The following is a 16267-nucleotide window of genomic DNA, read 5'->3' as shown; positions in this document are numbered from 1 at the left end:
AAATTTAAAAAAGATTAGAAAATATGAATAATTTTTTTACAAGGGAGATTTTCACATGTTTTTTCTTAATTTAAAAAAAAAACAATTTATAACTATATTTATGGTAGAAATTAAATTTTATTATAAATATTTTTGAAAGCTTTTTTAATTTTAATTTTAAAAATGAGGATTCTAATTTTAAGAGAAAAATTCCTCAAAAATTTAATAGCACCAAAATTGCACCACCTTTCTTTCTTCCATCCATTTATTCATTGGCGGTGGAAATAAAATCCCTTCCCTTTTCATTTCATATATAAAATCATTTCTCTCAAACATCTTAACGGTTTTCTCTCTCTCCTCTTTATCTTTCTCTCTCTAAACGACGCCATCTCTATCTCGACTTCACCGGCGGCGTTATCACCGGTCACCGCCTCGCGGTTCTCCTCATATTCTTTCGTTCATTGCTCCAGATTCTTCGCGGTTTGGATTCTCCTCCGCCAGATTTATCGATTGAGGTTAGCGTTCTCATGATACGTAATTGATTTGTTTATTTTCAAAAACCAAAATAATCGTTGATTCAATGCTTTGTGATGAGAGCTTCTCTGTTTTTCTGGCGTTGGAATTCTATTGCATGTTTTAGTCGAGTAGAACATTGTTTTGTTGCGTCATAAGGTTACAATGCAATTGCGACGATGGTTAAATGAATAAAAATTGAGATGATGGATTAGGATGCTAAGGTTAATTGATTAGGATTGTTTCAGATTATTATCATAATCAATAGCAAGGTTTAAAATAACCATGGCATTGAGGGACTTTCAGGATTTCGGTGGTTACCGGTGCCGAGACACTTATTGCGGTATTTATCATAAAAACCGTTAAATAATATTTTTAAATATTATCATTAATAATAATATTTTTAATGTTTTGAAATGCATTTTAATCAATGTGGTTTAGAGGAGCAAGGTTTTAAGTTGTCGTTGATTGTTATTAGATTTCACTCATTGATATGACCTGAATTGCTGAAAATAGTGATTTGTTCAAATTTTGCTGGTGCTGAGGAGAAAGGTTTTAAGTTGTGGTTGCGATTGTTATTACATTTCAATCATTGATCATTGATATGTCTCAAATTGCTGAAAATAGTGATTTGTTCAAGTTTTGCTAGTGCTATGCTATCACATTGTAAATAGTGCTATTTGATAATGTTTTTATGAATTATAACAAACAATGAATTGGGAAAATGTAACAATTTGTTCAGATTTCGTTACACTATAATGCTATAGTTGCTATATCACACGAAAACATGGATAGATGTTGCTGTTATGCTTCAATCATAGGTAAAACCTTTGTATTGCTTCTAGAAATAGGTTGGAAAGATGTTTCTTGAAAAATTGGTCTAATGTCGTTTTGTTTCAACTTACTAATAGATCTCTGGTTTGATTTGTGTTGATTGCGACTCTAGTTATTTAAAATCACATAATAGGATTAAGTTCACCCAGTGTGTTGTTTGGTGATTTTATACAGCATTTTTCCTAAATTCATTTGTAAAAGCCAGAAACAAATGAAACTTTCAGCTTACTTGTGTATTGTTTGGTCTAGTTTGGTTGCGGTGATTGTATATCCCAATCTAATCCCATTTTTGGATTACAACAACAACCAAAACTTTTCCCACTAAGTTTGGCCAGGGATCAAACTACGCCATATAAGTTTCAATCAAAAACCATGTTTCCAACTCATTTATCTTGAGATCTTTCTTAATAGTTTCTCATTTAGTTTTTCTAGGTCTACCTCTACCTCTCGCGGTTTGACTATCCTCCATAGGTCTTTTATCTACATGCCAAAACCACCTAAGCCTAGTTTCCATCATCTTTTTTACTAAAGGTCCTATCCCAACACTAATAATATCATTTCTAATCTTACTCTATTTTCGAATTAAAAATTAAATTTATTTTACAACAAAGAGGATTTGAAGTTTCACTTCATTCTTTCGGTTATCCTCTTTTTTATAATTGGTTTGGTGAGAGTCTCTTCACATTTTGGCACATTTATTGTGACATTTTGATATGGACAGACTAATGATATTTATTTCATTTTCATGTTTGTGTAGCTCACATTTAGTTTGACAAAATGACCTATTGATTTTATTCTTCTTCTAAGCTTTGTGTGCAAAGAAATATAGATTCACTATAGCCCACGTGCCAAATGCTTTCGAATCAATAAGTTAGATTCTAGAAATCCCTGCAAACAATTAATGTCTGAAGAAACAGGCTATAATTTGTATTGTATCATTGTGTTTTTGAGGCTTATATAAAGGATCCTTAGAAGTATTGTACATTCAATATCATGTTTTGAGTGTTCAGGGCAACTCACTAGTTTACTAACATACTAACATTTGCCTTTAAAAAATGTTTGGTCTGTTCATTTATATTGCACATGAGGGAGGGGACTTCAACCCATGTGTGCTCTCCTCTTTATCCGTGTTTATCAGAGGCGGAGGGTAGTGTATCTATGGGGCAACCTTGGCTGCCCCTTTTTAAATTTTTTTAATAAGTTAGTGTATTTTTATATTTAACTACTCTAATCATGTAGATTTAGCTAACCCCAAATAAGTCCATTTGTCAAACATTAGTAAATAGGAAAATAAATAATTTATCATTTGAATCTATGTTGATTGTTAAATTTATTAGTCTTGTTTTGTCATATTTTATTTTTCTTTATAATTGCCCCCTTCGTAAAATTTCAGTTAGCTTCGCTGCTGTCTATTATACAATTTAGGCCTATCTTCACTTTAACAACTAGCTTCAAAACGGACACTCTCGTGCCTGTTTGTCCGTTTTTTTAAATGAACAAACGCGCAAAAATATGAACAATATTTTTTTATTAATTTTGATTTTTATTTAAATTATTTATATAATAAACTTTTAAAGTGAAAGTACAGTTATTATTGGGCAGTTAAATTGCAGTTATTGTTATGCTAAACTTTTAAAGTGAGAGGGAGTTAGAGGGTTAAGTTAATAACCACCCAATTTTTAACTTGTATTTTTTTATTTATTAAAAAAGGAAAATGAAGGGTATTTTTGGGAGAAAAAAGAGCCGGCCCAAAAACCCCTATCCCCTATAAACAGAAAATAATTGAGGTCTGGATTATTATTAATAATTTCAGTGCAAAACATTATTGGGATTTTCTGACATCAGTTTTAGCGATTAACCAACTCATTCCTTTATGTTGCTCTTAAACCAATATATGATTTTTCTCCCTTCCCTCCCAACTTTATCCACTTACTATTGGAAGGAGGAAGAGGGACGACAATACATAATACATCATTTTAGTTCATAGCTGTGATCAGTAACTATTTTAATATCATTTTGATGAGTTTTTTATCAATCACATTCTTCTGTTTGTTCTGGAATTATCCTTGTTTTTCAAGTTATTTAAGTTACAAATAAAGGCAACTTGATATTTTCAGGAAATCCTTGCTGTGACAGGAATTTCGGATTCTTCTGCAATGAGTGCAGGTGAAGATCTTGTAACCGGTGCAGCTAGTGCTGCTGAGAATCCCATTATCCACGCCACTGGTACTACAGGAGATCCTACAAATGACCGACCAAATCATGCAGTAAATCATGTTAGCAACAAAGAAATTGGTTCAAAAAGTCCTGCTAATGTTGAACCAAACACAGTAAATCCTTTAAATGACCACGCAAGTGGTTCAGAAAATCCAGTAATTGCCCAAGCAAGTGTTGCAGAAACCCCTAGAAATGAAGCAGGTGGTACAGGAGCAGATGATTCTATAAATGACCAATTAAATGGTGCGAAAAATCCTGCAAACAACCAAGCAGGTGGGGCAGAAACAGAAACTTTTATGAATGACCAGTTAAATATTGCGGAGACTTCTGTGAATGACCAAGCAGGTGGTGGAGGCAAAATTCTTGCTCACAGTGAAGCTGATGCTATAAAAAATCCTTTAGTTGACCAACCAGATGCTGCAGAAAATCTTGTAGAAGGGAAAGCAGATGCCATTGAAACCCCGTCAAACATCAAAGATACTGTTGAAACCCCTGGAAGCAACAGAATTGACCGTCTTCCAGTAGAAGCAAAGGAGATACTGATATCATTGGCAGGTAAATGGGAGGATGTACTAGACGCAAGTGCATTGCAGGTGATCCCTCTCAAGGGGGCAATGACAAATGAGGTATTCCAAATAAAGTGGCCAGCTACAAATGGGGAAACCTCACGGAAGGTTGTAGTTAGAATCTATGGTGAGGGTGTGGACATTTTCTTTGATAGGGATGATGAAATACGGACATTTGAGTACATGTCAAAAAATGGTCAAGGACCTCGTCTACTAGGACGTTTTACAAATGGACGCGTTGAAGAGTTTATCCATGCACGGGTAATCTGATACTGATCTTACTTTTACTCTTAGTACTGTATTATATTACTCAAACCAATATTTGGAAAATTGTTATATCTGGTTAACGGTTAAAAACAGCAAAATGCATGTATTGTAAAACTAACATCACTTCAAATTTACTTTTTATCCCTCTATTTATTAACCTTGCACTGTAATGTGTTGTAAGTTTAGAATTTAAAAAAAAATAATGAACTACAAAATTTATGAACTCAATGTGCTCATATATTCCATGTTTTCATTCTGAATTATCAGACACTGTCAGCTTCTGATCTACGTGATCCGTCAATTTCTGATCTTATAGCGGCCAAAATGAAGGAGTTTCATGATCTAGATTTGCCTGGTGAAAAGAAGGTCAATCTTTGGCGTACATTGAGGTATGTGCTATCTGAACATCCATCCCAGCGTTACCTTTAAATGAATTTATTTGTGGCAATAAGAGTTTAGTTGTGTCTCATTTGTATAAACTTTGCTAGAAATTTATCATTTCTCAGATATTTTCATTTAAATGCTTCAGAAATTGGCTTGGTGAGGCCAAACGTCTGTCCTCTCCAAAGGAAGTCGAAGCTTTTTATTTGGACACAGTCGACAAGGAAATCTCTATTTTGGAAAAGGAACTATCAGGCACAGACCAACGAATAGGATTTTGCCACAATGATTTACAATATGGTAACATAATGCTTGATGAAGAGACCGATTCCGTGACCATAATAGTGAGTTTCTCTTCGTGCTAGTAAAATTTTGATTCTAATGCTAACACCTTAGAGGAAAAATAATTTTGATTCTAATACTAACACCTTTGCGGAAAAATGATTAATATTTAACTTTCTATTGGGCCTACCCCGGAGAAATATTTAGTTCTTCTAATTATCTTCTCCTAAAAGGGAAACTTGGTGATACAATGCTCTCGCCATGAACTTTATTTAAATAAAATGTTTTCCCCTTAGTACATGCAATTTTTATCGCATTATTAATCCTGTTTCCTCTTTGAACTGAATTTTACCAACATTCATGAAAGAGAAAGAAAAAGGCGATGCTTCAATAGCACGACTTAAAAGTGATTATGTTTTAAGACTAGCAAATCTGAGACTTGCATAGATGAGTGTTGTTGGTTTTCTTCTTGCCGAGACTTTCGTTTACATTTTAAGGCTAAATTGAGATTTTATAATTTCGGAAATCTTGGGAGTCAATGGAATCATTTTGATATAATTTGTGAGAGGCGATATATCTCTTTCATGATATGACTTTCCTTCCTATTTGTTTTATTTGTTCATTAGCATGGCTAGAAGTATGAGAAACTGATTCACTGAGCCATTTAGTTGGTCTATACTTGCTAAATTGTTTTTGCCAAAATTCACTGTCTCAAGGTTAAGGGATCATAACCAGCAAGTATGACTTAATGTGATGTCTGTAACAGGACTATGAATATGCAAGTCACAATCCTATAGCATATGATATAGCAAACCACTTCTGTGAGATGGCTGCGAATTATCATACAGAAATGCCTCATATTCTTGATTACAGCAAATATCCTGGTATGCTGTGACCCGTGGCTTTTTGAATTATTCATTATTTTATTGTGTCCTGGGAAAAAATATTCACTTAGCTGGTTTTCTTGACAGATATTGATGAGCGTGTAAGATTTATTATGGCATATTTGAGTACCTCAGGTAATGGATTTTTTAATTATAAATATATATCCTCATTGTTAAATGACCGTTGTCTTGTTTTTTGATTTAACATTGACTAATCTTTTAGTGTAAAAATTTTAAAGTTTTCAATTAGCTGACATCGATGACCTATTTCATGGTTTGGAACAAACAAGCTGGATCGTCTAAAATTAACAAACAATATTTATATAACAATGTACCCTTGTATTCCATCATTCATATGACCATGCACGACCTTAAGAATTGTACTGTTATTTTGTGTTCCTGAAATTATGGGACTTGAGTGCAGGTGAAATACCAAGTGAGGGTGAAGTGGAGCACCTACTTCAAGAAGTTGAGAAATATACACTTGCAAATCATCTATTCTGGGGCCTTTGGGGAATAATTTCGGTATGTTGCCCTTTCTCACAATTTTTTATTTATTTGTCACTCTTGGTTCGGTGTGGGCTGAGACCTTGGAGAGGGAGAAGTTATTCAATAAACACACTAGGTTTTTCTGCACTATTTCTATGAATAGAAACATTGGGATACTAAAAAGACAGTAATGCTGAATTCTACCCAGGGTTTTCATAGAACAACAAAAGAAAAGTGAATTATAATCGACACATATTCTATTTTGCTGCCCCCTTATTTTAATACAACTGCTCAAAACCAATGGCAAGGGTATTTACTATTCGTGTCTGGTTTCATTCGGAAAAAATTATGATGAATGCATAACTGAAAACAGTCTTACAAAAATGACATACAGAACTAGAAATCCAATGCTCCTTTAATGGAAGATGATTTTGTGGAAGCAAGGAGGGCTATTTTTCACTCACATTTTTTTATATTTTATTTAATCTAGATATATTCTGAACTTTTCTGTCTTAATAAACCCATTCAATCTTCCAACTTGTCTTTATTTTTGGGAGATTAGAGGCATTGTAAATGTCTTTGTCTTCTGACTACTCACTTCTTCGACCATAACATATGTTTCAGCAGTATCATTGATTGTGGAAACATATGTTTCCTTAATAAGTTTTTAGAAAATTAATTTTGTCGATTTGAGAATTGCATTTGTAGATTAGGGGATGATACTTACTACTTCTATGGATCAATTACCAAATTGGAGTTTGATTATCAAAAGGAATAGATTGGGATATCATGTTTTCAAAATAAATATTTCTTTGATGGCAAAACTTTTTAACTCGATAGCAATTAGCTATAAGAGACTTCTCAGCAATATAAATCCTGTTCCAAATGCAGTATCTCTTGTCATTATAAAATATTGGGTGTCAACTACACCGAAGTACTTTTGATTTAGAGGAAGTCTTACTTTTATAAATAAAAAAATTTTAGCTTTCAAGAAAAAGCTTATATTAAGCTTATAAGTTTTAGCTTCTTTAAGAAGTGTTTTTCTTATGAGGTGAACACTTATTGCTGTAGAAAGGATCAGGAATATGGCCGGTGACGAAAAATACCTGCATTCCATACAAACCAGACGTGTACTGTATATGTACTGCATATCAACATTAATATGTACTGCCCCATCTGAAATCGATAGATTGTGTAATTCATGTAACTCCTAGAATATGAGTATTTCTCCATATGGACTATAAGGTATAGCAGAAATAGGGGTAGGAAATTTTATTCTTCAATCTTCATTGTCTTATCTTCTGATTATTTTGTTCAGGGACAAGTAAACACAATTGAATTTGATTACAAGGAATATGCGAAACAGAGGTTTCAAGAGTATTGGGCAAGGAAACCTTATCTTCTGAGCTCTGATGCACCTTCTCCTTTTAATGTCCCCGAGGGAACAGGTATATAGCTTTATTTCGAGTGTTCACATCGAATTTCTTTATCAAAGCTAAAATGAACTAAACTCGTATAATTCAGTGAGACTGATATGCAAATTTTAGTAATTTCCATTTCCTCTTTTTATCATGTTTTTGAATGCAATATTATATAATCTATGCATATTAAAATTTGTTTGAAAGGAATATCATATAATCTCTGCATATTATGGAATTTTAGTGGCCATACGAAATTCTCACACAGTTATTTTCATTTAATTCATTTATATTTATCTTTACTCTTATCAACTAAACTAAACACATCAATAGGGGACACTAAAATATTACCGTTTGCAGGAGAGCTTGCGTCGGGAGGGCACACCAAAGGAAAGAACGCAGGTATCTTCAGAAAGATGAAGAGAGTTTTGGGTCTTGGCTTGTTCAGGTCGAAAAGCTAAACCAAGGTTCCTGCCAAAACATTATCCTTAATGTACTAAACAATTACCATATTTTGGCATCATATTTTTTTATTTGTTCATTCTTTAACTTCGTGTATGAGAATGGTTAATAATTTACGCGATTATAAAATCAGAAATCTTAGCACTAAGTTTACATTACACAGTTATTGATAAACATCACCCGAAATTCACACATAGCTGTGAGGTTTTGGGTGAAGATGCCCAACTTAACAAAATCAATACTGTCACTTGAGCTAAACTTTAAGGATGTCACGAAGTTATCAACTATATATGCTCACAATGTCCAATTATATTTTGTTCAAAACATATATATTTGATGAGATGGTTATAATTGAATATTTGTCTATATTGAACTTATTACATTTCTAATCCGAGTGCATGTTTATATATGGCTTTAAACATATGAATTGATGTATATAGCATATTTCTTTGTTTGGGTAGCATGACAAATTCAAACAACGTGTTTACCGATTACTATTTGGTTAACATAAGCTCTGTCGTTTACCGATTATTCCTTCAATTGAATCTTTGCCTTTATGCTTTTCCGGCCATAATTGGACATATAGATGCTTTTTTTTAGGTCAACATACTTGTTGCTAGCTAGACACTTTTCCTGGTTGTAAAATTCCATATTCCTTGCTATGCAATAATTCAGACTGACTTATAATCCTCTTGAAATGTAATACACGTGTAGAAAACTTTTATATTTTGCTGAGCTTCATTCAATTTTATAAGTTGATTTGATACTAGGAGATTGTCCTCATTTATATTAAATTCATATTGTATTAGTGATTAATTAGAATATACTATCCGTCACTTTGCATTGTCATTCAATTAAATCTAATTATTTTAAAACCTACATTGTCATTCAATTAAATCTAATTATTTTAAAACATAAGTATAAAATATGAGAGATCGTGAGAGAAATAATCATGAAAATAATTTAATTATAATATATTATTTTATTTTTAATTCTGATGTTTATATATTAAAAAAATTAATTTTAATTGGATGACAGTAGTAAAACAATTTTACAACATATGTATTTCAATTGATCTCCTTACTAAATATGTTATTCTTAACAAAAACATTTTGTAATTTTACACCACAGTCCCTTTTTCTTCACTTTTTGTCAGTTTTTGTACTCTATGATCTTTACCTTTTTCTCATAATGTTTATCACATACCAATATTTTTAATAGTAAATGAGCAAATTTTTAATTTATATATATCTTTTGGTACGTGACTTTTTTTTTCATTAAAATTTAATAATTTTTTTGATAGATTTAAAGGACTTTAATAATTTTATTTGGCGTTGTTCATTTTATTCTCTTTGTTTCTCACAAATTTTATAAAAATTAAAAATGCCTTTGTTCAAAAGTTATCATTCACGTACTTTTTACACTTCTGTTCAATTAGTCTTATATAGAAAATTTTAAAATAGTGTGTCCGGAAAAATCACTTGAATACATTCATTATTCAGAAATTAACTTCCCCTATCAGATTAATTACATATATAATTTCAGCCTTTTAAAAAATCTCCTTATATTAAGTAAATCTCGATCATTAATAATATATTTTTAAAAAGTGTCATGTATAATAGTGAGGTATTGTATTTCTTGTATGAAATATAATTTATTTTTTATAAATTCGATATCATTTACCCACATGAGACTAATCTCTTAAAGTTAAGGGAATCACAAAATTCTTCTTTAAGAAATTAAACACTAAACTTTCAATTGTTTTGGGTTTAATTTACAAATTTTTTATACACGATATCTTGAAACTTGAAAGACGTTATTAATAATTTATAGATGCCCACACCAGACACGGTTTGTTTTAATGAATTTTAATTTTTAATTTTTAAAAATGATTTTGTAAAACAATTTTAAAAGAGCTTTTAAAAAACGAAATGAAAGAAAATATTTGATACTTTTATTTTTAAAAATTGTGTTAAAATTGTATAATATTACATTTGTCTTTAATAATAAGCGCATACTTTTACTTGTTTTTTTTCTTCTTAATTTTTCAAAATTAAAAACTAACAATAAAAACTTTTAATTTTTTTTTAGTTTTTAAAATTCTCAACTAAATCTATTCCAAACCAACATGTACACCCCTGTCCGTGAAGTAGATGCATGAGACAGACGATTACAGGAAGTAGAATCAGATAATTGTGAATCTCGACCTTATAAATCATTAAACGAGGTATTATCGATTTGTGGTCTCGTGACCTTGTCTATAGCCCTCTCACATTGTACAAATGTATGTTAGGACACACAACCTAACTTAATTATGTGTGGGTAATTTTCAGCCATCGCAACCGTAATAAAATTAGAAAGTCACATAAAAAATTCAATAAAAATGTAATCTGTCACAGAATCGAAGATACATCTCCGAAAATATTTCAGATATACAAAGATGCAACTCCAAATGAAATCGTGATTTTCAGCAATGGCAGAAAACCCTATCGCCGTCCTAACCTCCAACAAACCGAAAATGCATGTCTATATCAGCTACCTAGTTCGATTACTACTATCTAATGCAATTTAAAAAATCTATGTTACATAAAACATCATTCAAAACACAAAAAAAGAATGAAATGATAAACTTATTAAAATAGAGTTGTGATTGAGAATCTTGAATGTTGTGAGCAATTTTGCAGCAAATGAAGTAAAATGAAGTGAATAAACTTGATGAAACTTACTCAAACAAGGTTTGGAAATGGTTTGCAGAAAGAGCTCAAATGAAATTTTTTGAGTGAATATTCAAAAACTAAAGGAGGAAAAGGGAAGGAAGGGTCTAGCACGGGTTAATATTTAAAAGACATACGGAGATGCATTTACGTAACACCCACTAAATTTTGAATTAATAATATTTACGGAAATATATATTTGTACTCACCATTATAATATACAAAGATAAATTTTCAAATTACATGTGGATAAAATAAGGATGACTTTCATTTACACGAAGGATGTGTGAAAAAAATGCATCACGGAGATTTATCACCCGACAATATATAAACAATTTTAATTTTTCACCTTAATGGAAAGAACTCTTAAAGATGAGAAAAATAACTCCCTTAAAACATAACAATACAACAAGTCAGTCCAATATCTACAATTGGCAATGAAGGACCATGGTATAAGAATCTTCCTTTATGGTAGAGGATTCCAAGTTTTTATGTGACTAATATTTTATATAGATTGATAAGGATTCTAGTGTACATATTGATGATGAGGCTGATCATTAACCATCTCTTTTTATCGTAAAAATTCCATTGAATCTTAGTGTCATTTTCAACCAATGATGGCAACTAATCCCATTACCACATATATTATGGCATGGATCCAGTGACTATGACTTATTCAACTTGACACTGAGACAGATTCAATTCAAAGTAATTTGAACTTGCCAGAACAATAATACTTAATAGTTTTTGATATATAATTAGTACATTCTATTATATCTTCTCTTTTTTTATTTTTTTATTTTTTTTCTATACTTTTAATACCTTCTCCCTATCTTTTTTTAATACATTATGATATGTATTTATTTAATTTTTTTAAAATAAGAATATATGATATTCTTATAAAATTAAATGGAATAATTATTAATTATAATGATATATTTTTAAAATGAAAACAATTTTTTAAATATTTTTAAAAAGATAAACTATTAATTTATAAAAGAAATCATTTCACCATATCTTTTTATTCTCTAGGAGAATGTTTGACAAAAATAGCTTATAAGTTGGTTGGAATAAATAGTTCCATAGGATAGTGGCAATATAAACCCACCTCATAAATATGCTGCTTTTGTGCATACTTTAACCATATTCCAAAATGCGAACAAGTATCTAGTCTTTCTTTAGAATTCAACCATATTAATTCTTGAATGAAATACAGTGAAGTATATTTATTTTTTATTTAAAAAATTATATAAATCACTCAAGAAATATGATTTTTACTCTTCGATTGAATGCGTGGCACAAAATAGCTTATGGTCTTGAATGTTCAAGTTCAAGTTCATCATGTTATCAAAGACATAAGTTAAACTCTATTTCATAATGTTATGAGATAGAAAACGAAATATGTGTGAAGGAATTAATTATTTTGATGCGGCTCTGACAGTATCCGATACAACAAAACGGATCAGATCTGTAAGATAAGTATTTTAATGTTTAAGTCGGTGAATTTTTAAAAATATATTTTGAAAGTGAGAATGAGATATTTAAAATGACGTGTCTTCAGGTTTATACATGGTAGATAATTTAAATTGATTTTGTCTAGTCCGACGTTAGATGCGGAAAGTCGTTATCAAATCTGACGACAACCAATGCACTAGTTCCTGGGATCAAGTATCTTGTCACTAGCGAGGTTTCAACTATTCATTTGGCTGCTAAATGAATACTTCAAACAGAGTCTCACAATTGGCCCCTCATTTTTGGGCTTGTGTCTGATTTGAAATAGTTTCTCCTCAAGTCCTTTTTGGTAGTTGGTGAAGCAATGATTAACACTACGGGCTGCCATGTGATTTTGCTATATTCTTCATGAACTTACTGCGGGTCTGTAAAAGGGGAGGAATTTATTGAGTTGGAGCAGGTTGGTTCAAGAGTATGTGTAATAAATGCTTGTCATATTACCGAAACGTTTCATATAGCAAATTGAACACATGTCCTTAGGTATGACGACGAAAGTAACCCTTCTAGGGTACTCAAGTACCTAAGTAGACCGAGGTTCGATCAGGGCCATTGATGGCACATACATGCTTCCCTGTGTCTTTTAATATTGATCATGCGGTAGTCGACCACTCGATATATAAAGATCTTTGGGTAGCGTCTCTCTTCTTTTCACTTCTGTTGTCTCTGGGATTTAGATATATTCTCGTCGTTCTTCTTGCTTTTGACTCCACCCCTTGTTACACTTTTTTCTCATTTACCGTTCTGAAGTCCCTAATGGCGTTCTATGGTCAAATTCCTACGTTCATCGAGGATTACTCTTTTTCAAAGGTAACAATCGACACTTCTTTCATTTCTATACTTTTTTATCATTTGCTAGGGTCCTGCGAAAGTGGTTGTGGAAAAGTTGAGATGAGATTTTTCTATCAAGGATGAAAAGATTATCAACATTCTTAACTCTAGAAAGTAACGTGGTGGCTAGAATCTCGATCTTGTGCTTATTTTTATGATCATTCTTTTTTATCTGTTGGTAGTACATCTAAAGTGGATCAAAATAACTATCAAATCACCCAAGATGCAAGGGGAGAAGATCCTTTGATATTGGTGGAAAAGAAGATGTTTGACACCATTTATGTATTTTCCATGAATGGGGGGTATGAACCATGCCTTCATCGAGGTGGGTTCCTCCTCAAACTGGCGGTGCTTCCCAGAAGGAAGAGAAAAGGTTTGCGACATGCATGAATGATACACATTTTCTCTTTATGAATATCTATTTTTTTCCAGATAGTTATCCAAATTTTCTTCAATGACTTTAAAGTGAGCATCCTCAATCAATTAGGGGCTGCCCCTTCAAAATTCCATCTCGTGAGTTGGGCTTACATTAAGTTCTTCTAACATTGGTTCCAATATAAGAGGAGCATGCCAACCTTGACAATTTTCTTCCATCTTTTCAATATCCAACGCAACTCGTCTGCTTTGGATGATCAATCCATACAAGTATATGTGATGCTCAATCCGACGTGTGTTTGAGGTGTACTAACAAAATTTCAAAGTTCCAGCGTCAGAACGACTTTCTAGCCAAGTCAGAAACTTAAGCCTATCTCCCCGACGACCTATCCCAGGAGGAAACCAATTTAAAGAAAAATCTAGTAGCCTTATGGGAAGGTTTAGATTGTGTTGGTGGCACTGGATCTTCTGCAGCAGTGTCAAGAAAGTAAAAGAAATTATACATAGAGACGTGTGTACTAGTGGAGGCCACTGATAACCCACATTTTGTGAGTTATTATACAACCTAATCTATTGTTTTAGTTAGTAGATTTATCATTTTGTATTTGTTTTAAGGTTCTAGTTGTTTCTATAATATTTAATTTAGAGTATAATAGGAGATTTCTTTTGTAGTTTTGATATGTTTGTTTCTTGTTTTAAGTATTGTTTTGATGAGTTGGGGCAAGACAATCGGGGACAGAACCTGGGAGTTCAAGATGGAACAAAGTTGAACTCGGCTAAGGAATGAAATGAATCAATTTACTAGATCCTTAGGGAATGCATGGAAAAGGAGTTGCATTGGAAAAGAATATTTGTTTATGTGCTGGTGGAATTCCCTCGAGTTAAATGGATAAGATTCATGGTGCTAAAAGGAAAAAGAAGGTACATTATTACATCACTAAAGGTGCACGTCATGCAGAAAAAAATAGTGCCACCTGCACCCCTGCCACTACAGACTGTCACACTACACCTTGTCCCCCACAATTGTCCCTGTACCTGATTTCTTACAAACGAAGCTGAAGAAAAGAATAGAATATGTTGAAATTGATATTGGCCTTGATGTGATTTTCAAAGGGAACATGATTCAAGACAAAGGAAAATAAACCCTAGCTAAATGCTTATAATAGACCATGTTGAAGATTGAGAGGAGAGTTCAACACCTTAGAGGAAATCACAGAAGAGAATAATGCAAGGAAGAGTAGGGAGAAAAGAGAGCTTCTTCTCCTTACCATTTCTAGTGCTAACTACTAAAGCCTGAGGTGACTGGAGTCATAACTTGTTGATTATCCATCACAAGGAGGCTTCACATTACTCTTATGTTGCTATTTATTTTTCATCTTTTGTTTAAGAATGTTTTCTTTCAGAACTAGCTCTGTAAGTTGTACTCAGCTCATTATGAGCTAAACCATTTGTTTGTTGAGCAATTGAGAAGTTAATATTATGTTATTTTTATGTTAAAATTGTGTGATGACAGTGCCTTGTTTTATTATGTTTTAACATGTTTAAATATAATTCTTTGAATGATCAACTTAGAAGAGGATAAAAGCTTATTGTTGTGAGAGATCCAACAACAAGTGGATTTCATAATAAAAGTATTTGAACGAGTGAGATAAAGATATTAACTCATTTAGATTCCTTAGAGATAAGATACTACAATTATAAAGGAATTTTAGGAGATAAACAGATGTATATTAGGGTTATAAGTGAGACTTAGAGATTTGTTCCCTTGCCCTATTATGCATGCTTTTGATGTTGTAGAAATACACTCTTGGATCACTCACTGACCTTTTCTGGAACGACACTTCAAATCATATATACATAATTACTTCATACATATTAATGGACCATAGCTTAACTTACACTATCTTGATATATTCACAACACTCTCTTTGCACTATTAAGATATTGATTTAAGAAAAACTGAACTTGTGACAATCAACTATTCTTTCTAATCCTGCTAATGCTTAATTTCCAAAGATAATTACTTTCAAAATTAATCTAAGTTACTTCGACTCCCTGTGGGTATGATATCCTTACTTTTTATCACTTGCTACTTTATAACGAACATGTATACTTGCATGTAACATATTTTCAAGCAACAAGTTTTTGGCGGCGTTTCCAGGGAGTGCCAAGTTAATATTTTGAGTTTGTATTTAATCCTATTTTTGTGGTTAAGCATTTGAGCTTCTAACATTTCTGTAATCTGGTGTCTCAACAGTTGCTCGGTTGTTGTATGCGCAAGACTCTTTGATTAGTGGTTAGATAAGCAACTAATCATATAAACACGAAGGTAAAACACTAACAAAGAAGTTTTTGGTGATCCCTGCAAGAAGTAAACCCAAAGATGGATAGGGGAAGGACCAAGATGCGACCTTGTTTGTGTGCAAGGATGCAAATGATATGTGGGATCTTAGGGTTAAAAATTAGGATATATCAGATACCCCTATTTAAGTTTCTTCAATTTGGAGATATGAAGGTTGAAATCTTTGTCTCAACAAGATTGAAGA

At 32.2% G+C, this 16267-nt stretch overlaps 1 protein-coding gene across 3 annotated transcripts; it reads left to right on the top strand.

Moving 5' to 3' along the window:
- The first annotated feature begins 261 nt into the window (after positions 1-261).
- Positions 262-8672, top strand: LOC127085881 (probable choline kinase 2). 3 transcript variants are annotated; one of them, XM_051026436.1, is made up of 9 exons: positions 262-494; positions 3463-4370; positions 4644-4765; positions 4906-5101; positions 5806-5923; positions 6011-6058; positions 6348-6448; positions 7731-7860; positions 8191-8672. In XM_051026436.1, exons 2-9 carry the CDS (start codon positions 3483-3485, stop codon positions 8289-8291), a joined length of 1704 nt encoding a protein of 567 aa, XP_050882393.1. In that variant the 5' UTR covers positions 262-494; positions 3463-3482; the 3' UTR covers positions 8292-8672. The 3 variants fall into 3 exon arrangements, with proteins under 3 accessions (XP_050882393.1, XP_050882392.1, XP_050882395.1); XM_051026435.1 differs by having other exon boundaries at positions 264-494; positions 3444-4370; XM_051026438.1 differs by lacking the exon at positions 262-494 and adding an exon at positions 3160-3322 and having other exon boundaries at positions 3444-4370.
- Positions 8673-16267: the final 7595 nt, after the last annotated feature.

This window comes from Lathyrus oleraceus, chromosome 5 (genome assembly GCF_024323335.1).
Source record: "Lathyrus oleraceus cultivar Zhongwan6 chromosome 5, CAAS_Psat_ZW6_1.0, whole genome shotgun sequence".
NCBI classification, from domain to species: domain Eukaryota; kingdom Viridiplantae; phylum Streptophyta; class Magnoliopsida; order Fabales; family Fabaceae; genus Lathyrus; species Lathyrus oleraceus.
Note: the sequence above shows the minus strand (reverse complement) of the source record. Positions and strands in the feature narration are given on the sequence as shown.

Bases quoted from the DNA above. Each gene is read 5' to 3' on its own strand.
- LOC127085881 (XM_051026436.1), top strand. From the start codon at position 3,483: ATGAGTGCAGGTGAAGATCTTGTAACCGGTGCAGCTAGTGCTGCTGAG. The intron at 4,766-4,905 runs GTATGTGCTATC...TAAATGCTTCAG, and splicing joins AATCTTTGGCGTACATTGAG to AAATTGGCTTGGTGAGGCCA. The intron at 7,861-8,190 runs GTATATAGCTTT...TACCGTTTGCAG, and splicing joins TAATGTCCCCGAGGGAACAG to GAGAGCTTGCGTCGGGAGGG.